Below are 24,037 nucleotides of genomic sequence, written 5' to 3' on the forward strand. Positions count from 1 at the left end.
ACTCTTTTTGGAGATGATCGCCATATATTTAGGGGTTGAAATGGACCAAAAAACTGCAAAATTGTCAGCATGTCGTAATTATCGCCCGATCCTCATTTGAATGGGGGTTACTGGACATTGCAGAGGCCAAGCAATTTTGGATGTCCATCCAAAAATATTCAATGTGTGAAATAGTTTGCCAACTTTTGTAGACAAAATACGAAATTATCCATTACAGTGAATTTTTGGAGAATTCACAAATACAGGAAAGACGCACTTCTGACTATTTCGTTAACGCTGATTTAGTTGAAGAATATAGTCAAATGTCTGTATCTCATATAGATGTGTTTCAGTCAAAAACCAATAATAAATTTTAATCTTTTGCCACTTCTGAGAGATTATGGGTCTTTGGGAAATATTGGTTCCACATCTAGGAAGACCATTTACGTGCAACATCTACCAATAAATTGGAAATGAGCAAATTAGTTTAAGTTGCTATTATTCGAAAATTAGAGAACGAAACCTGATGGTTTTCTTTTATTATTTGCCACAATATCTTGTGGAATTCTTTCGAGTATCTCGCCTATATAAACTGTATAGTTTATTGTAGTGTTGTAGGGTATTCAACGGTCGGCCCCGCTCGACTGTAGCCTTTGCTTACTTGTTTTAAAAATAACTTCTATGACAAAAAACATTTTTTACCCAAGTGACGAGATCATAAGCTTAATAGAAGAGGAACCAAAGAATTAAATAAAACTAAAATTCTTTTGGAAAATCTTCTAAATCTTACAACCGCACTTATAAACATTCTTTGGTTCCTCTTCTATTGAGCTTATGATCTCGTCACTTGGGTAAAAAAATGTTTTTTGTCATAGAAGTTATTTTTAAAATAACTTCTGGGGAGAATATCCCAGACAAAAAACAAGGGAACTGATGAGGATTGGTGGCTCTTTCCGAAACCTAGGTATTCCCTGCCTTACCCCCTGGTAAACATTACCATCGTTCTCCACTAATAAACAAACGTTGTTTTTATAAAAACAACAATAAAGGGATAAAGCCTGACCATTTTGCAACAACAAAATTTTCCAAAAACTTTCACATATCTCACATAAAGTACAGGAAGTAGTCGACATAGCCCAAACCTGGCATCTTGTAATATTTATATTAGACTTAGATCATATACGAACAATATTGGCCAATTAAGAGTTAAAAGCTTGAACAATTATAACGCAAGACCATTACATATAATACAAAAATACATTCGTTGAGGGTATATACCTGTCGTCAAAACCGACTGATATTTTTGTCCCCTATACCATGCATAGTTGGAGGGTATATTAAGTTTGTCATTCTGTTTGTAACTCATAGAAATAATAATTTCATACCTAAAAAGTATAAAAATTGTCCGTCCGTCCGTCGGCCTGACCGTCTTGTCCGCCTGTTGTAATCACGCTAGAGTCAAAAGGAATAAGGATAAGAAAATAACATTTTGCACAGATCAGTCTTTTGACTGCAGGCAGGTCAAGTTGGATATAAATTATATAGATATTGACTATATCGGTTCACGATATCTTATAGCCCCCATATAACGGTACCCCCGATACTCGGTATTTTGATGGTTTTAGCCACATTTTTTAATGGATGATTTTAAAGACATTTCTTATCGGAATTGTTTAAAATTTCGTATTTGAAACTCGTAATGGATACTACAAACAATGACGAAAAATTGTGTAGGTGCACGTCTTCATATACAGGGTTGCCCATATTCGACGGACCCATGGGCCCATTCCAATCGACGAGGCTTGTCCGCAGCCAAAATTCTTTGCGTCAATTGAATTTTGTACGGGAACAAATTCAAATCAATGCGAATAATCCGTGGTAAAGTGGACCGAGCCATGCCCAACTGCTGAGAACGGCGTTTTTGGGATGTTCTTGGGGACCTCTCAACACTGGCTCGTACGCCACGATATTCTCGGCCGATCGACTTGGTTGACTTTTATATAGCCTCTTCGGATTAGAAAGAGCCTTACCAGTCGAAAATGTTTCGTATAAACGCTTAATGGTGTTCTTAGAAGGCGCACTTCTCACATTTTTTAATATTTTAAAAGTACGTTGAGTTTTCACAATTGAATTCTTCTGTTGAATGTAAATTTCAGAGCCCTCGCGTGGCGTCTATTGGTTCATGGTAAAAATCTGCTTGGACTGACGCTTCAAACGCAGTATGTCATTAAGCGATGTGACATCTCTGTCAAAAGTAATGGCGTTGCCAGATGGGTCCGTCGAATATGGGCAACCCTGTACGCCCCATATAACGGCACCTCCGTATATTAGGTATTTTGATGACATTAGTGGCAATATCAACTGGAATTGTTTCTAGTTTGATGCTATTAGACACATTTTTACCGGAATTGTTTAAAATTTTGTAACGAATACTACAACCTATGACAAAAAAAATTGTACATGAACTTAGCTGCTTTTTTATATCCTCCACCATTCCGTTTGTAACACCTCGAAATATACATTTTAGATCCCACAAAGTATATATATTCTTGATCAGCATAAAATTCTATGTCGATTTAGCAATGTCCGTCCGTCTATCCGTCTGTGGAAATCACTCTAGCTTCCAAACGAACTTAAGTAGATTGATAAAATTTTACTCAAATGTGCATTATGTCTGCAGAACTTTCGGTATTGAAAATGGGCCCTGTAGGTCCACGTTTTGGTATAGCCCCCATATAGCGGTACCTCCCGATGTTCGGTACTTTGTTGATTTTAGCGAAATTATTCACTGGAATTCTTTCAAATTTGGTATTTGATGTTCGTAATGGGTGCTACAGCCTATGAAAAGAGATTGTCTGTGCATGTCCACGTCTTCGTATAGCCCCCATATAGCGGTACCTCCCGATATTCGGTATTCACCGGAATTCTTTCAAATTTTGTATTTGATGTTCGTAATGGGCGCTACAGCCTATGAAAGAGATTGTCTGTGCATGTCCACGTCTTCGTATAGCCCCCATATAACGGTACATCCCCATATTCGGTATTTTGATGATTTTAGCGAAATTATTCACCGAAATTGCTTCAAATTCGGTATTTGAAGTTGGTAGTGGATACGACAGCCTATGACAGAAAATTGTCTTGCAGATCTCCCTATATTCGGCATTTTGATGATGCAGATCCACGTCGTCGTATAGACCTTAATATAAAGGTTACATCCGGTATTTGGAAAAAAAGTGAAATTTCCAAATTCGTTCCATGTGGTGAAGGGTATTCCATTTAACCATATTTTGTGACCAAACTAATTTTACTATTTAGATTTATTAATCCCTGAGAAGAATATTTCAACTTCCATTTAAATGTGTATTTATAAAATATGCCTCTAGTAAAGATACGTTTTCCAACCCTGACATGCACGTGTATTGAATATAGAGTCGGGCAAAAAACTAAAAACTTTTTCTTTTCATTTCCACTGCTTTGACTTTGGCTTTGAATGTTCGGCACTTTTGTCACTTGTCAAGAATTTCGATGACCCTTCAATTGAATGAAATGAAATTTCCCGCCCCAAAGGGGTCATGATGTCAATGAAACAGACAATGTATGAATACGCAATTGTCAGGGATGGTAAGTAATATTATACATACAATTACAAAAGAAAATTTTAATTACAATAAGCCGAGCAATACCAAAAGTTTTTCGAATGTAGAGTTTATTGGGAATATATGAAGGAAAATGGAAAGATGGAGCAAAAGTAGGTATTATTATTTATTTATCGATTTATTTAATTCCTAGAAAAAGCATCGTATTTCGGGTAACATTCCCTTCCTAAAATGACCCTAATTTTTAATTAGTTTTTTTCGGATCCATTTTTATTAAATTTTCTAATGAACGCGGTCAGAAAATTATTTTGAAAGTTGTTCTTGTATGATACTAGTACGTCAAATACTGTCCAACATTTCGTCTCTGGCCCCATAGGAAAGGAGAAAATTACATAAAATAAAAGGCGAGCAAACAGGAAAGACATTAATGACGAACGAACAAAAGCTCTGGTTCGCACTGCGCCTGTGCTACATCATGAATGTATTTTATTTTCTCTTCTTTTTTCCAAAAAAGCATCATGTTTACTTGTGTGCGTAGCGGTTTGTGTGTTTGTGTATTTGTCCTCTGGTAGTATCAACATTTCTACACGTGGACCTTTGAAAAAATGCTGAATATGGCTTAATGAAAAGCTAACAAGAATAAAAAAAAACAACAGAATTTCTGGTATTATGAATCACTTTGCATTGAAAAGCGTCCAGAGACGGACACACACACGTACTCACAGTAGTTTCATTCATTCACACCATCGCATTCATGAGTGAATATTTGCCAGAGTTACCAATGACTAAACACCATGCATACAAGGAAAAAATATTTCGGAAGTGACGCCTATATTGTTATTTTTGTAAATTGCTGGTCTACATAATAAAAACTCAAAATGGCAACATTTGGCAAAATTAAATGGAAAACATGGCCAAAAGATCAGTTCAGATTTGGATAAAGCTCCCATATATATCTTCAACCGATTTCAGGTTGATTGTGTATCAGTCCAAATTTTGGTACATCCGACCGAATTCTGTCTAGAAACAAGTACATTAAATTTGCTGAAAATCGGTTCAGATTTAGATTTAGCTCCCATATATATCTTTCATCCCGTTTGGTGTTTAAGTCTATCTCATGCATAATATTTACCCCCAAGAATGATATTTGGTACCAGATATCAGATACATCTCAGAAATACATCCGAAAAATTGTATCAAGATCGGTTTATATTTGGATATAGCTCCCATATAAATGTTCAACTGATTTCAGGTTAATTTTGCACCAAATGGCCAATATCAGTCCAAAAATCCTGAATTTTGGTACAGACGACGGAATTCAATCGAATTCGGAGAAAATCGGTTCACATATAGCTATAGCTTCCATATATATGTTCCATCCTATTGGGGGTTGTATTACCTCACATGCGTAATATGGCACTCCACAATAATAATCTTTGGTACAAAATATCAGACACAGCTCAGAAATAAGTGTTTACAATTTTGTCAAGATCGGTTCTGATTTGGATATAGGTCCCACATATATCTTTAGCCGATTTCAGGTTAATATCAGTCCAAATGCACTGAATTTTGGCAATTCGGACTTAATTCATCCTAGAAACAAGTACTTTAAAGTTGGTGAAAATCTGTTCTGATAAAGCTATAGCTCCTATATATATGTTTCATCCGATTTGACTATTTAAATCCCTCAGATTCATAATATTCCCTCTACAACAATGATACCAAGAAATCAGACAATTGATACCAGACATCAGATACAGCTCGAAAATACCTCTGTCTGAGATCGGTTCATTACTTAATTTAGCTTCGGTATACATCTTCATCCGATTTTACGGTTATTGCTCTCCATAAAGTAGATTTGGATAGATTTTTTTTCATATTCAACCGAATTTTACCATTTGGTTAAACTCTAGGTCTCTTTGGACCAAATCCGTTTCAGGTTTCCGGTTTGGTACAAACTAGGTACATAGTAATATTATTATCAAACTTAGATCGCAGTTCGGAGATGGGTCCGCTCCTTCTGGTACCTCCCCCACAAAGCTTCAACATTTTGAATCATCATAGATCTTATAAAATGTGAAATAAGAGTCCGATTATTTTTAAATTTCGCACATCTCAATATTTCTATCAACACAAGCACAAGTTCTAAACTTCACACATTCCAATATTTCTACTAAAACAAATATCTGATTTGCAGGTAGTAGATATCGGTCCACTCTTTGTGGTACCTCCCCAAAACGGGTCAAAATTTTGAATAACCATGAATCTCATAAAACGGCAAATCAACAACAACAACAGTTGATTCATCACGAGATCTTGTGTAAATAAAGAATATATGGGACTACTCCTTCCGGTACCAGTTCTTCGGTACAATCCCAATTAAGATAGACATTAATAAAGAAGAACATTTAAATATTTTGAATAAGTCATCAGACATAAGAGGAGGGCACTATATGTTGGGGTATTATATTCAGATCGAAATTATCCAATCCAATCCTCACGAAATTTTGCAGGGGGATGGGTTACGATCAGAATAGTAGCCTATTGTTTTGAAAGATATTTGCAAAATATTTTGAGTTTAAAATGGACTAAAAACTTAAAAATTGTCTAAATGTTGCAGTCGTCCTACAGTTGCCAACTGAGGACAAATAGACATGGAATTTTTTATGGGGTTAGAGTAGAAGACAGCGCTGCATCCTAGCATTTTGGATGGTCATCGGATAATATTTGGCTGGTTTATTGAACAAAAAAAATACCAAAATTAACGAAATTACAAATACAAGAAGGACGGACCTTTGACCCTTAAATTGATGCTGGTTTCCTTAAAGAATATAACCAAATATCGGAGATATATGAAATCATATAAAGGAATCTAATCTTTCAAATATGTCCAAATCCATTTTGAAAGATTTCGCTTTTGATATAATGTCACGGAGGTATTTGTAGGTCATAATGGGATCTAGCTCCGGCGGCGGAACATTCTATGTATTGGTTCACTTTTTCGTATAGCCCCACATTTCCTTTCCTCCTATTTTGATAATTTTGCCACATATTTCCACGGATTTGTCTTAAAATTGCTAATTGTTGTTCTTAATGGGTCTTCGCTCCAGTGGCAGAACATTGAATATCTAGGTCCATGTTTTCCTATAGCCGAAATTACTATCCTAGTCATATTTACACACGATTTGTTTCAAATTTGGCATTTAAGACTCGCAATAGATAGGAATCGTTGTAATATAAAGTTGTCTGTATGGGCACCCGTTTTGGTCTGACCCCATATTACGGCCTCCCTCAATTTTAGGGTTTTTAGATGAGATCAACTGCATTATCCAAACAGTCTTACTGGTATATGAAGTTTAAAGTGTAACACGCTTGTATTTACTTTTTTATATAAAATGTTTCCCTTAGCCAGAGGTGGAGCGTATTCAGATCTATATTCCAAAACAGGAGCAATTAGGTTCAACATTTGTGGTAGATATGTAAATGTTTCTTAGGGGAATATTCATTCAAGTCAAAAGGGTTTCAGATCTACAGAAACTTTACCGCAAATCGTAGTGTTGCAAGGTCGGCCCGCCCGACTGTAGCCTTTGCTTGTTTTTTGAATGAAACAAGTAAAAAAGCAGGAAGTTCGGCCGGGCCGAACTTTCAATACCCTCTACCGTTTGGACGAATTAGGAAAATTTCAAAAATAAAATCCATTAAAACTTCTGCTAAAAACTTAACAAGTAAAAAAGCTGTAAGTTCGGCCGGGCCGAACTTTGAATACCCTCCACCATTTGGTACAAATTTGGCAATTTTCAAAAAAATAAAATCCGTTAAAAATTCTGCTAAGGTCTATACGACGACGTGGACCTGCAGGCGAGTTTTGTCACAAGCATTTACAATGTTCAAATGCGAAACTTGAAAAAAAATCTGTTTGTAATGTACCTAAAATCATAAAAATACCGAATTCAGGAAGGTATCATGGGGGTTATAAAACATGTCATAGGCTGTAGTATCCATTACGAACTTCAAATGCGAAATTTGAAACAATTCCGGTAAAGAATGACGCTAAAATCATCTAAATACCAAATATCGGGGGTACCGCTATATGGGGGCTATACGAAGACGTGGACCTACATGGCTCATTTTCTGTCTTAGGATGTAGTATCCATTACGAACTTCAAATACCAACTTTGAAATAATTCCGGTAAATAATGTCGCTAAAATCATCATATATTGTAGACCTATAAAGACAGTTCTAACAATGCAAAGTACTCACAAAGAACATCCTGTATGGATTTTCAATTCCATTGAAAAATGTGGCTAAAATCATCTAAATACAGAATATTGGGGGGTGCCGTTATATGGCGCCTATACGATATCGTAGGCCTACATATATAATTCTCTTCCAGGGGGTAAAGTACTCACAAAGAGTTCCCTGTGTGGATTTTCAGACAATTCCTTGAAAAATGTGGCTAAAATCATAAATACACCGAATATCAGAAGGTGCCGTTATATGGGGGATATACGATATTGTGGATTTATATAAACAATTCTCTTCAGGGGATAAAGTACTCACACGGAACTCCTTGTGTGAATTTTCAGGCAATTCCGTTGAAAAATACGATATCGTGGACCTATATAGATAATTCTCTTCTAGGGTATAAATAACTCACAAGGAACTCCTTGTGTAAATATTGTCAATCTTCGAACTTGACCTGCCTGCAGACAAAAGACTGATCTGTGCAAAATTTTAGCTTCCAATCTTTATTCGTTTTGACTCTAGCGTGATTACAACAGGCGGACAGCCAGGTCTAAATCGTCTTAGAATTTTACGCTGATCAAGAATATATGTGCTTTGTTGGGTCTAAAATTAGTATTTCGATGACTTACAAATGGAATGACGAACTTAAAGTTCGGCCGGCCAGTCAATACTTTTGATGTCTCCAACAAATATTCAAAAGTATTACAAACGGAATGATGGAGGGATTTAAAATAGTCGTGGGATTTAAAAATTCCCTAATGTAAGGGTAACCCTGTTTTGCACATAACACGAATACAAATATGTGCAGATGTGTATATTCACTTCTACGATAGCTATGTATGTATGTACAAATGTGTGTAGTTTTATAGTAATATTTAACGAATACATACAACGCACATAACTGAATTTACGTAAATTGAATGAACCTTTAGTAGCATGGAAATTCTTAAGACAAACTGATGGAAAGTCTTATCCTTGTCATGAAAAACGACGCTCAGTATTCAATGTCCGAAAAAGCAACAACGTCAGCAGTAGCAGAAACGTCAGCAGCACAGCAGTTCCTTATTTGAGCAATGGGTGTTAAGCTGTTAAACATTGCCTGAATGGCATGCCATCCATGACTTGGCTGGATGATTGAAGAGCAGGCAGGAGACTGGCGGAAGGCGAGCAGACAGGCTCACCACTGCCTTGCCGCAGAAGCGTGTGACCCCCACTTAGTAGGCCACTCTATTTTCCATGGTAATGCAGTCACTTTTTGGGGGTTCAACGCGTTAGACAGCCAGCCAGCTAACGGCTGCTGACGAAAAATCCGTCGGTTGTTTTCGTTTTTTCTTTGTTGAAATGTAACAGAGAAGGATAGTTAAAAGAAAGGCGAAAAATAAAAAAAAAATAAAACCAGAGCTAATAAAACACAACAAAAATTAATACTAAATTCAATTCACTTAAAGATTTTTTAAATGGTAATGGCTTTGAGAATTTTGAAAAGTGCTATTCGACAAACAACAGCAACAACTTCAAGGCAACATGTCGCACCTATTGAAACGTACGAAAAAGTCCTGCATTAAGGTAAGTGTGGCGTTTTTTGCGTGTTCTGGCAAAATAATTAGTAGAGATAGGTTCGGGGGACAGTGGCTATCCCGTTGTTTAGTAGTTGTTGTATTTGCGCCCCAAAACTAAATCAATAATATTGATTTAGAAAGCCATAACAATAGATGGGCGATTATCCTTGTAATGTTTTGTTGGCGCTGTTGTTGTTGCGTTCGAACAAAACAGCGATGACGGGGTGTTAATGACCACAAAACAGGAAATGATAGAATAAACGTGGAAATTTTCTAGAGCATGAAACGAGTAACCCCTCCATAGCTGGCCTAAAAATATTCTATGGAATTTATGGCCTTTGTATTTCCGCAGGAGATTTTAAAATAACTTTGTTTTGTTATTTCTCGGAAAGGAAGCGGCGTGGAAAAACTTAAACAGTTTTTTTTTTTATTTAAAGGCATTTGAAGATTAATTACATTTAAAGGATTAAATAGGTCTAAATATGGATAATAAAAGAAACATTTAAAAATAAAACAAGTAAGCAAAGGCTACAGTCGAGCGGGGCCGACCGTTGAATACCCTACAACACTATAATAAACGATACAGTTTATATAGGCGAGATACTCGAAAGAATTGCACAAGATATTGTGACAAATAATTAAAGAAAAACATCAGGTTTCGTTCTCTAATTTTGGAATAATAGCAACTTAAACTAATTTGCTCATTTTCAATTTATTGGTAGATGTTGCACGTAAATGGTCTTCCTAGATCTGGAACCAATATTTCCCAAAGACCCATAATCTCTCAGAAGTGGCAAAAGATTAACATTTATTATTGGTTTTTGACTGAAACGCATCTATATGAGATACAGTCATTTGACTATATTCTTCAACGAAATCAGCGTTAACGAAATAGTCAGAAGTGCGTCTTTCCTGTATTTGTGAATTCTCCAAAGAGACACTGGAATGGATATTTTCGTATTTTGTCTACAAAAGTTGGCAAACTATTTCACACATTAAATATTTTTGGATGGCCATCCAAAACTATTTGGCTTTTGCAATGTCCGGTAACCTCCATTCAAATGCGATCGGGCGATAATTACGACCTGCTGACAATTTTGCAGTTTTTTTTGTCCATTTCAACCCCTAAATATCATCTCCAAACAGAGTAGGCTTCTATTCTGACCCTCATCTTATCCCCATGCAAAATTTCGTAAGGATCGGGCCATAAATGCGATCTGTATATGATATCCTGATATTCTAACTACTTAGTTTTGCTAGCTGTAAAAATATTACCAAATGTTTAATTCAAAATGAAAATATGCCAAAAAATATGACAAAATTGAAAAAATATGAGAAAAATTTCAAAATCAATATTTTCATCTTTAGAGAGATATTTTTATGCGATTTTTTAGGCGTTTTTTCTTTTCTGCTAAAAGGCCATTCTGAATTAATGAGAACTGTCGAAATCAGTTCAGCCGTTCTCGACATAAAAGAGATCTTTCAAGCATATCTTCTTTGATAGACAAATATGTCGCACATATTTTGCTATATATCCGATTTGTTGGATGTTAACATCAATATAAAGATCAGAAGTAACCCTGTCATAGCTTTGTGATTTCGCCGGGATTTAAAATATTCGCGGTTTAATGAAAAATTTCGATTTTTTTCAATACAAAAGATATGGTCTATTTTACTCGCTAAATATAATCCGATGACCACCCAAATTAGTAGGCTAAATTCTAGCTACATGCGAAATTCTGCGTCGATTGGTCTATAATTGCGACCTGTATAGCTACTGCAAAATCCGACATTTTTTCAGTATTTGGTCCATTTCAACCCCTAAACATTTGGCGATAATCTCCAAAAGAAATAGGGTTCTATTCTGACATTAACCCCACCTACATTTTAAATTTCGTGAAGATCGGGCCATAATTGCGACCTGTAGAGTGATTACAAATTAACATGGACAGACGGACAGATGGACGGACGGACGGACGGACTTACATAGCTAGATCGACTCAGCTCGGCGAGCTAGGAAGATCCATATATACTTTCCTATATGGGAAACCAATATTTCGAGGTGTTACATAAATTCTGGCCCAATCAAATTTATAATACCCCCAACACATAGTGTTGTAGGGTATAATTATCGGATTTCAATATTCAACATAGTAGAATTTAAAATTGCGAAACATAATGTAGTTAAGAAGTTACGATTACCAAAAATTCATTAGAAAACCAATTACATGGACATAAAATGGTAAAGACTAGACGAAATACATTATGGAAATATAGTGGAGGAGGTACCCGGGGGTAGTAAAAATATTGGGATATTTTTATGTTTTCGCATTTTATGAGCGTTTTGTTATTCAAAATTCTGCCCCTCTTTGTGGGAGAGTACTGGAATGAGTATTCAGATATCCACTCCTGATCTCGTGTTGAAATGAATATTGGGATGTGCCGAGTTTCAAAGGAATAGAATGCTCATTTCGCTTTTCATGAGCTTCGCGGTGTTGGTAAAAATATTGAGATTTACGAAATTTGATGAAATTCGAAGTCTTTTTTTTTTCAAATTTTTAAGGGTTATAATTATTTAGGAGTGTGGGGTGTGCGGAATTTGAAGGCACGCGCGCTCGTATTTCACATTTAAAAGAGTTATGATAATTCAGAGTTTTGACCCCTTATGGGGGAGGTACTGAAAAGAGTTGATCAATATTATCCATTTTCCCACTTCATTTAGGTTCCGATATAGTCCATATTCACACCTGGTATTGGGTAGATTGAAATATTTGGATATGCCGAATTTGAAAGCAATCAGATGCTCACTTCGCCTTTTACAGCTAAAAATATAGCAAACAAGTAAAACAAGTTAAAAAGCAGTAAGTTCGGCCGGGCCAAACATTGAATACCCTCCACCATTTGGAACGAATTTAAAAAAAAATGAAATCCTTAAAAAATTCTGTTAAATTTTAAAATCACCGAATATTGCCGTTATATTGGGGTCTATTCGACGTGAACCTACATAGGCATTGTTTGTCATTAGCCATTACCATATTCAAATTCGAAACTTGAAATAAAGGGTGAATAATGTAGCTAAAATCATCAAAATATCGTATATAAGGAGGTGCATAGACAATTTTCTGTCACAGGCTGTATCATCCATTACGAACTTCAAATACCACATCTCAAACAATTTCGGTGGGTATTGTACCTAAACTCTTCAAAATACCGAATATAGGGAGGTACTGATATATGGGGCCTATACGAAGACCTGGACCTGCATAAACATTTTTCTGTCACAGACTGTAGATCCCATCACGAATTCTAAATACGTAATTTGAAACAATTCCGGTGAATAATGGCGCTAAAATCATCAAAATACCGAATTTTGGGAGGTAATGTTATATGGGGGCCATACGAAGACGTGGACCTGCCCAGGCTGTAGTATCCATTTCGTCATTTTCTGTCATAGGCTGTAGTATCCATTTCGAATTTCAAATACGAAAGTTGAAACAGTTCCGGTGAATAATGTCGCTAATATCATCAAAATACCGAATATCGGGATGTACCGTTATATGGGGGCTATATGAAAACGTGGACCTACATGGCCCATTTACGAACTTAACCTGCCTACTGGAAAAATAAACACGTGTGCAAAATTTTAGCCTTCTATCTCAATTCGTTCGAAAGATAGCGTGATTACAACAGGCAGACAGACGGACAGACAGACAGACAGACGGACATGGCTAAATCGACTTAGAATTTTACGCTGATCAAGAATATATACACTTTGTTGGGTCTGACATGAGTATTTCGAGGAGTTACAAACGGAATGACAAAGTTAATATACCCTCCATAGTATGGTGGAGGGTATAAAAACATTAAGTTCGGCCGGGCCAAACTTTTAATACCCTCCACCTTAGGGTAAAGGAAACATTAGAAGAAATGTGGCAAAAACCATTAAAATGCCGAATATCGGGAGGTACCGTTATATGGGGTCTATACCAAATCGTGGACCTACACATGCAATGTTTCGCCAAAGGAGCTAGAACCCATTATGACCTACAAATACCAATTTTCAGACAAATCCGTGAAAAAATGTGGCAAAAATCATCAAATTATTGAATATCGGGAGGTACCATTATATGGGGGCTATACCAAAACGTGGACCTATAATTACAATGACTCGCCACACGAACTGGGACCCATTGTGATCTACAACTGCCTATTTTCAGAGAAATTCTTGAAAAAATGTGTCAAAAATCATCAAAATACCGAATATTGGGAGGTACCGTTATATGGAGACTACACCAAAACGTGGACATATACATACAGTGTTTCGCCACACGAACTAGGACCCATTATGACCCACAAATACCAATTTTTAGACAAATCAGTGAAAAAATGTGGCAAAAAATACCGAATATTGACAGATACTTTTATATGGGGGCTATACAAAAACGTGGACCTATACATGCAATGTTGTGCCACACGCACAGAGTCCCGTTATGACTTACAAATACCAATTTTCAGACAAATCCGTGAAAAAAATGTGGCATAAATCATCAAAATACCGAATATCGGGAGGTACCGTTATATGGGGACTATACCAGAACGTGGACCGATATATCTCATTTTCAATACCAACCATCCTAGACACAATACAAATTGCTCTGCTAAATTTTGGCGCTCTACGTCAAATAATGTGGGCTGTATCGTGATTTCAACAGACAGACAGATGGACAGACAGACAGACAGACGGACATCGTTAAATCGACTTAGAATTTTATGCTGATTATGAATATATATACTTTATGGGGTCTACGACGAATATTAAAGGATGTTACAAACGGAATGACAAAGTTAATATATCCTCCTTTCCAAGGTGGAGGGTATAAAAATGTCGGAAAAAGCATCAAATTTTAGAATAAGTTTAGATTTTTTCGAATTGGTCACCTTTGGCACGAATTATGGCCTTCAAACGGCCAATCAAACCGTCACACGCAGCTCGAATGTTGCTCTGCGGTATTTTGGCGCATTCCCGGCGAAGCGCTTGCTAGAGGTGATCGTCACTTTGGTATTTTTTTGTGCCAACCTTGGCTTCCAAAATATTCCAGATGTAATAGTCCAACGGATTGGTATCCGGAGCCAGGAACCAGGAACGGAAATGAAGCCAGCAACCTAATTTTGTAACCATTCTTGGGTAGCGCGTGTTGAGTGCGATGGTGCTAAGTCCTGTTGGAATGTCCAAGGTCTGCGCACAAAATGTTTGCGTGTCCAATGCTTTAATACACCCTCCAGAATATTTTCGCGATAATATTCGGCATTATTCTGATGCCACGGTCGATTAATACGAGGGAAGAGCGACCATCGGCTGTTATGGCGGCCCACATCATCACCAGTCCGGCGCTTGAGTTCTGGTGGCCAACCGAAGGTGCACATTTTCAGCTGACCTTTTGGCAAGTAAACACGATCATTTTGTTTGTTTACAAACTGCTTAACAACGAATGTTTTCTCATCGGAGAAGATCAAATTCGGCAGTTCACCACTTTCAAAGCAACTCTTTGGCTCTTTTGAGTCTATTTTCTTTTTGTAGCGGTGTAAGTTCTTGCACTTTTTGGAATCTCTATGGTTTTACCCCGAGCTTATTTTTCAATATTTTTACGAATGGAATATTGCGATATGTTCAGCTTACGAGCCATTTTTCGGCCACTGCCGCTTTTATTATTATTCAAAATTTTGACCCTTTAGGGAGAGGTACTCGATGGGGTGGACCGATATTCTCTATTTTCTGACCTGGATTTAGCACTGACAGAATATTAGGATTTTTAAAGTGTGCACAAAACCAAATGATTCTGTCTTCTTTTATAAGGTAAGACATTTTAATGTTAACCTTTTGTTTAGGAGGAACCAGAAAATGTGGACCGATATTGTCCATCTCCGAATTCGATAATAATAATATGATGTACCAAGTTTGGACCAAATCGGCTACTCCCTTAGAGAGTTATCGTGCGCACCTGCCAGACGGACAGACAGATGGATGGACGGACTAGATCGACTCCAAATGTCCTAAAACGGATTTGGTCCTAAATGACCTAGGATCTAAAACCGTTATTTCAATAACGCACGTTTTAGCCGTATCAAATGATATATACCCTCTTTATGCATATGTCTGAGGATAAAAAAAGTTTCAGCACTTCAGGAGTACTCTAACCATTAATTGAATAAGTGGCTTTAGTACTTTTCGTATTTTATTACAATCGATTTCTACAAACTCACTTCTATTTCACCCGTACCTACCAGGAGTGGCCCTCCTACCGAATTTCAGATGTTTACTTATTACATGTTTGTATTTTCCGTATAATACGGTCAAAACGCGCCTCGCCAGAATATCGAGTTTAGACCTTAGGTCTCTTTGGACCAAAACCGTTTCAGAGCTTTTGGAGTCGATCGTACGATAGCTCTCGAAGGGAATACCCGATTTTGTCCAAACTCGGTACATCGTAAAATTATTATCAAACTTAGATCGAGTTCGGAGATAGGCAATATTGGACCACTCCTACTGGTAACTCCCCCACAAAAGGTCGAAATTGTCAAAATAAATATGTTTTACAGCAGAGAAAGAGAAAGGATAATTTGATTTTGATTCAACTTTGCTAACCCCCTGCTCCATCAAGTACCTCCCCAACAAAGGGTCAAAATTTTGAATAATCATAACTCTTAAAAAATGTTATGTAAGAGTCTGATTGTCTGATTCCATTGAACAATGCCATTAAAACCATTGAAATACCGAATATAGGCAGGTACCGTTATATTGGGGATATACGAAGACTCGGACAGGAACTCTAAATTCCAAATATGAGTCAATACGGTTAAAAAAAGAGTGACATACATCATCAGAATACCAAAAATCTGTGGGAACAGTTAAATGAGGTCTATATCAAAACCTTGACCTATATAGGCTGTTCTTTGCAATGATTTTTCGTACATATTAGGAACCCAAGCTTCCTCCTCTTCCGTAATAATGATATTCGGGGAAATATATGAAATACAGCTCAGTAGTGGAATTCTCTAGCTCATTTTTTGAGCTACCGATAAAAGTCGATAAATTTAAAATGCATAATCTCTGTAATTGACGAAATTTGTCAATAAGTTAGCGAAGAGCTCCCGTCAAATCTAGTAAAAAATCGATTAAGATGAGGTCACACCTCCCATATATTAATTCCTTACGGAATTAACTGCTTTAAAGCCATAATACGCATTCAAAAAGTACACATCAGTATAGGACCACTTGTATATGTATTTTTTTATTTGGGGGAATGCTCGGAAACTGATTAATCATTATACTAGAGTTACTCAATATGTGTACCTTTTGGTGAGAGGTCAATGATCGCCCCTGACCTACATTTTATATACAGAGTGAGATAAAAAAAACTTCAAAAAGTCAAACGCCATAATTTTTATATCTTTTTTTAAAATTCTATTGAATGAAAGCAAAAAATGTCGGAAATAGGATCAAATTTTAAAATAAATTTAGATTTGTTCGAATTGGTCACCTTTGGCACGAATTATGGCCTTCAAACGGCCAATGAAACGGTCACACGCTGCCCGAATGTTCCTCTGTTGTATTTTGGCCCATTCCCGGCGAAGCGCTTGCTTAAGGTGATCGACACTTTGGTATTTTTACTGCCAACCTTGCTTTCCAAAATACTACAGACACAATAGTCCAATGGATTGGTATCCGGAGATGGTTATGGTCATTGTGCGCTGGAAGTGAAGCAGGGAACCTCATTTTGTAACCATTCTTAGATGGCGGGTGCTGAGTGCGATGGTGCTTAGTCCTGTTGGAATGTCCAAGGTATGCGGCCAAAATACAAGGCTTTAATACATCCTCCAGAATATTTTCGCGATAATATTCGGCATTTATTCTGATGCCACGGTCGATTAATACGAACGGAGAGCGACCATGGGCTGTTATCGCGGCCCACCATGGCCGGCGGTTGGGTTCTGGTGGCCAACCGAGGTGCACATTTTCAGGTGACCTCTTTGGCGAGTAAACACGATCATTTTGTTTGTTTAGAAACTGCTGGAACTACGAAAGTTTTCTCATCGGAGAAAAACAAATTCGGCAGTTCACCGCTTTCGACCCAGCGAAGCAACTCTTTAACTGTAGCGGTGTAAGTTCTTGCACTTTTTGGAAGTTCAATGGCTTTACCCCGAGCTTATTTTTCAATATTTGCCAAATGGAATATTGCGATGTGTTCAGCTCACGAGCCATTTTTCGGCCACTGTGACGCGGGTTTCGATCAAGTCGCTTCTTTACTTTTTGAACCATTTCTGCTGATGTTGCTGTTTCCTTCCGTCCATTTCCTTGGCGTCGGGCTACGCTACCAGTATCACAATAACGAGCGATGTTACGAGACACAAAAGATTAATTCACATTTAAATGCTGCTTGTGGTTTTCCAGCCAAATATCACACTATCACGCTTGAATTCCATCACGAATAACTTTTTTCCGGAAAATTCTCACCAAAATGCTTGTGTACGCTTTGAATAATATAATGAGCTGTCACTGGAATACTTTAATCCTTTTACATCAGATTTTTTACCCAAAACTGTTTCAACGTCTCCTAGGTAAACCCTAGAAACCAACAGTGGCATCAATATCAAACTTACTTCCCGAACAATAACAGTACGCATTTGCAAAACCACCACCAGATCTCAAAAGCAGATACCAACAAAGGTCTCAATACCCTTCACCCAATACCAAATTCAGTACTTGTTAGTACTTTTCATACATTTATAGGACACATATCCGAAACCATCTCCATATGTCCAGGCTACACTGAACAGCGGCCACAAAACCAAATTAAGTCCTTTCGAACAATAATAGTACACATTTCCAAAACCAGCCCCTTCTCTCAACCACAGATACCAACAGTCAAATCTATAGCAAATTTTAGGATTTTAGGTCTATTAATTCGCCCAATACAAAAATGTAGTCCTATTAAGTACTTAAAAATGTAGTCCTATTAAGTACTTTTCGTACGAGTATAGTACACATTTCCAAACCCACATCCATATCTCAGTTCCAGATACCAACAGAGACCTTAATATCGAATTTGAAGAATCCAGCCCTATCCCTTCAACCAACACCAATTTTTGTACCATTTAGTACTTTTCGTACAATTATAGTACACATTTCCAAAACCAGTTCTCTCAACTACGGATATCAACAGTGAAATCTATGCCAAATTTGAGGATTTCATGTCTATTTAGTACTTTTCGAACAATAATGGTACGATAATATCACCAAAATACTGAATATCGGGGGGAACCGTTATATGGGAGATATACGATATCGTGGACCTATATTAACAAATCTCTTTTAGGGGTAAAGTATTCACAAGGAACTCCTTGTGTGGAATTTCAGACAATTCCATTGAAATATGTGGCTAATATCATCAAAATACTGAATATTGGGGGGGGGGGGGTTGTATTGTTATGGGGGGATATCGTGGACCTATATAAATAATTCTCTTCCAGGCGGTAAAGTGAACACACAGAACTCCTTTTGTGGAATTTCAGAGAATTCCATTGAAAAATGTGTCTAAAATCATCAAAATAGCTTCCTATCTTAATACGTTTTGACTGTAGCGTGATTACAACAGACGGACGGACAGGGCTAAATCGTACTAGAATTTTACGCTGATCAAGAATATATGTATTTTGTTGGGTCTAAAATTATTATATCGATGAGTTACAAACGGAATGACGAACTTAATATACCCTCCATACTATGTATGGTGGAGGGTATAATTACAAAATACCAGTATCATCCGTTTTTATACCCTCCACCATACTATGGAGGGTATATTAACTTTGTCATTCCGTTTGTAACTCCTCGAAATACTCATGTCAGACCCAACAAAGTATATATATTCTTGATCAGCGTAAAATTCTAAGTCGATTTAGCGATGTCCATCTGTCTGTTGTAATCACGCTATCATTCGAATGAATTGAGATAGATGGCTAAAATTTTGCACACATGTTTATTTTTCCAGTAGGCAGGTTAAGTTCGTAAATGGGCCATGTAGGTCCACGTTTTCACATAGCCCCCATATAACGGTACCTCCTTATATTCGGTATTTTGATGAGTTTAGCGACATTATTCACCGGAATTGTTTCAAATTTGGTATTTGAAGTTCCAAATGGATACTACACCCTAAGATAGAAAATTGTCCGTGCAAGTCCATGTCTTCGTATAGCCCCCATATAACGGTACCTCCCGATATTCGGTATTTTGATGTTTTTGGCGACCTTTTTCCCGGAAGTAATTTAAAATTTAGTATTTGAAGTTCAAAATGGATACAACACCCTAAGACAGAAAATTGTCTGTGCAGGTCCACGTCTTCGTATAGCCCCCATATAACGGTACCTCCCTATATTCAGTATGTTGATGATTTTAACGACATTATTCACCAGAATTGTTTCAAAATTGGTATTTGAAGTTCGTTATGAGAACTACAGTCTGTGGCAGAAAACTGTCTGTGCGGGTCCAGGTCTTCGTATAGGTCCCATATATCAGTACCTCCCTATATTCGGTATTTTGACGATTTTAGGTACAATATCCACCGAAATTGTTTGAGATGTGATATTTAAAGGTTGTAATGGATGCTACAGCCTGTGACAGAAAATTGTCTATGCTGGTCCAGGTCTTCGCACAGCTCCAATTTAACGGCACCTCCTTATATACGATATTTTGATGCTTTTAGCTACATTATCCACCGTTTATTTCAAGTTTCGAATTTGTACTATGTATGTCCACGTCGTATAGACCCCAATATAACGGCTATATTCGGTATTTTTAAAATTTTAACAAAATTTTTTAAGGATTTTATTTCTTGAAAATTTCCAAATTCGTTGCAAATGGTGGAGGGTATTAAAAGTTCGGCCCGGCCGAGCTTACTGCTTTTTAACTTGTTCCTAAACTAAACTGTTCTGACTTTAGTACCATTCAGTACAGAACCACCTTCATATATCAAACTTACTTTCCAACCTTGTGTCCCATACCTAGTACGAATTTTCAAAAACCCTTTGGTACAATTATCCTGCACTCCATCAGCAACGCTCATTCCGAATTCTAGCTCATTACGTTTGTCCAATACAAAGAATTTAATTTTAGGTACATTTTAGTACGAACTTCCAACTTTAGCCATTTAATAGCTGTTGCACATCTAAAAATTCTCCCTGTTCTCCCTATTATCTCTTCTTGGGACTAAGAATTGTATTTTAGGGGGTTTTAAGAAATTGTTCCTTCTGACATTTTCCATTCGTTATTATATTTTTCCCAAATATATTTACCGTTGTTTACTAAAAAACCCTACACCCTTTATTTCAGCTTATTCGCAAAATTTCTAATAAACAGATTTTCCTTAAACGTTTGGAAGAGGAGGACATATCGACCGATGTGGACATATCTGTGGAGGCTAAGGAGAGGGACATCAATCAAAATGAGAACATATGCATGCAGCCGCAACAACAAAAACTTTCCACTTGTTATAAGAAACACAAAGATAAATCTCACTCTCCGCTCTCCTCCACTGAGGATGTAACAAAAGAGAGAACTAAACGAAAATTGCCCATTCATTTGGAAGATCTAAGTTCGGATAAACCTGTCCTCCAAAGTTTAACCTCAAAATTATTTCTCACAGCGGATGGTTATGAATTTCAGCGTCTTCAACAGTTACGCAGCGATGCAGCTTCCGAAATAATCCCCTATGATCCGGAATTTGCAAAGTGTACGGCAAGGGAGTGCTCACGTGAGAGGCCCACTTCGTTATTTAGTGAAGAGGAGGATTTCGACGACGTTGAAAAGAAAATCGAAGTTGTTTTCGAGAAGGTCAAGTACAAAGAAGATGTCCGCTATCTACGCCATACCCCGTCCACTTGTAGCCTAGACAATTACATAATTCGTGACGAAGACGACAATGAGGAATTGACCCAGCCAACTGATGAGGAGCATATTCTAAATACCACCAATCTAATGCAAAATCAAAATAACAACAACAATACCATTTGTCGCACTCGAAATAGTTTCAACGGCATTGACAACCAAATGTTTACTTCCTCAATGCCGGGCGAATGCCTTGCAGATGCCAAGCGAGAGGATGATACCACCACCAGAGGCCTTCAGAATCCAGCCATCAACAGATATGCTTGCGAGTTCCAAGAATCCTCTGATAATTGTGATAGCATTCAGTTAGAGCTGCAGCATTTGCCCCAACAACCTCCGCCGCAACAGCATCACTATTTTCACACCTCCTCCCAACCATCTAATCAAAATTTGCTTCCACTCAACGTTAGTCTAGGTTGTATTACCGATGGTAATTATCATCAGTTGTTCATTGGCGAGCAGCGGGATGCCTTCTACAAGCTGACACCTGTCGTCAAGTGGGATATCAACGGCAATTCTTTGGAGGATGATGATTTCCCCGTGTTCGATGCCAATCACCACCTAAATAATTCTCCAGCTAAATCGAGTTTACGTTCCAGTTCCACAACATTGGAGACATGGTTGGAAGTGGAATAAGAATCTCCAAACTCCAAAATATACAATATTCTATATATATACATTTATGAAAAAAGTGCCCTTAATTGTTATCATGCCTATTAACATACATACATACGTACACATACAAACATATGTAACTCAAAAATTACATATATAATGCACTAGACTCCTACCAAGCTCCGCCCAGATTGAAATAAATTATTCATGCAATCTTAATTATATTATTCAAAAGAAAAGCGAAATTAGTTGTTACTATGGATATGGTATGATGGTAAGTATTCCGACTTAAGACTTCTTTGGGACTTTTTCTTTGCCCCAATTCTTCTGTATAATAATTCATAGGTTCTCCATTTTGATGTTTCATATGCAAAGACTTAAAATGGTAAAGACTGGACAAAATGAATTTTGATATTACATACATGATGAACAATAACCTTTAAATCGGATGAATATCTATACCGGAGCTATAAATTTGAACCGATCTCAATAAAACTTGCCAGAGGTATTCTCGAGCCATAATTGATGTCTGGATCAAATTTTATTATTGTGGAGTGCATATTACGCATGTGAGAGACTTAAAACCCCATATCGGATGAAACATATATATGTATGTGAGCTATAGTTATATCTAAATTCGATTTTTACCAAATTTGAAGTACCTGTTTCTAGAATAAATTATTTCGGAATTGATAAAATTCAGTCTATTTCGGTTGATATTAGCCGTTTGGTGCACAATAAACCTGAAATCGGATAAATCTATATCTATAAAAGAGGAAAATGTTTGTATGTTTGTTTGTTTGTTTGTAATTTATGGACTCCAAAACCGCTGAATAGATTTTCCTGAAAATTTCCATATATACTGCAACATCGCCTGAAAGTAACATAGGCTATATACATTTTTGAATTTCCACTTGGAACTGGAGATATAGCATCAGAATCGGAGGTACCTCCCAACAATTTAGATTTTATATGCACATATCTATTGATTGGTTGAAGATACAGTCTCCAAATTTGGAATACGTGACGGAATTTGGAACAAAAATAAGTTTGCCAAATTACATTGTAATCGGTTCAAATTTAGCTATAGCTCCCATATATATTTTCGACCGATTTCGTTCATTTGATGCCTCAAACACAATTTGAATGTTCGATTCCAATGAAATTTGGAATGTGTGACGGGATTTAATCCGAAAATAAATTTGTCAAATTATATTGAAATCGGTTCAGATTTGGATATAGCTCCCATATATATTTTCGGCCGATTTCAAGCATTTGATGCACCAAACACGCTATGTATCCCCAATTTCAATGAAATTTGGAATGTGTAGCGGAAATTAAAAGCAAATATACATTTGTCAAATTATATTAAATTCGGTTCAGATTTGGATATAGCTCTCATATATATTTTCGACCGATTTCATGTATTTTATGCACCATACACGATATGTATGTTCGATTCCAAAGGAATTTGGAATATGTAACGGGATTTTGAATAGAAAATATATTAGTCAAATTATATTAAAATCGGTTCAGATTTGGATATAGCTCCCATATATATTTTCCGCCGATTTCACATATTTGATGCACAAAACACGATACGTGTTTCCGATTCCAATGAAATTCGGCATGAGTGACTTAATTTGGTACAAAAATAAATTTGAAAAATTATAAAAATACGCTCAGATTTGATTATAGCTCCCATATATATACTCAGCCGATTTCACATATTTGATGCACCCAAAGCGAGAGACACAATATCAGGCACCAGAAAAAATTTCCAAATTATATTAAAATCAGTTGAGGTTTGGATATAGCTAACATATATATTTCGGCCGATTTCATACATGTTATGCACCAAACATGATATATATGACCGATACCAATGAAATTCAAAATGTGTGGCGGAATTTGGTTACAATAATAAATGTGACAAATTAATTGGAAATTAGTTAAGATTTGGATATAGCTCCCATATGTATATTCTCCGCCGATTTCACATATTTGACGCATCAATTTCAATTAAATATGAAAGGTGTGGCGGAATTTGGTGTAAAAGTAATTTTTTTAAAATTATATTTAAACCGGATCAGATTGGGATATC

General features: G+C 36.8%; 1 protein-coding gene across 1 annotated transcript; it reads left to right on the forward strand.

The window, feature by feature from the left end:
- The first annotated feature begins 8,957 nt into the window (after positions 1-8,957).
- Positions 8,958-22,151, forward strand: LOC131801659 (uncharacterized). The gene is made up of 2 exons (XM_059120559.1): positions 8,958-9,387; positions 20,764-22,151. The coding sequence occupies exons 1-2, from the start codon at positions 9,346-9,348 to the stop codon at positions 21,952-21,954; spliced, it is 1,233 nt and encodes a 410-aa protein (XP_058976542.1). The 5' UTR covers positions 8,958-9,345; the 3' UTR covers positions 21,955-22,151.
- The last annotated feature ends 1,886 nt before the right edge of the window (positions 22,152-24,037 follow it).

Source organism: Musca domestica, unplaced genomic scaffold (assembly GCF_030504385.1).
Source record: "Musca domestica strain aabys unplaced genomic scaffold, Musca_domestica.polishedcontigs.V.1.1 17, whole genome shotgun sequence".
NCBI lineage: Eukaryota > Metazoa > Arthropoda > Insecta > Diptera > Muscidae > Musca > Musca domestica.

What these genes read in the sequence shown, in the direction of transcription:
- LOC131801659 (XM_059120559.1), top strand. Translation starts at nt 9,346, where the DNA reads ATGTCGCACCTATTGAAACGTACGAAAAAGTCCTGCATTAAG. An exon ending in CGAAAAAGTCCTGCATTAAG is followed by an intron (nt 9,388 to 20,763) that starts GTAAGTGTGGCG and finishes CCTTTATTTCAG; the next exon opens with CTTATTCGCAAAATTTCTAA.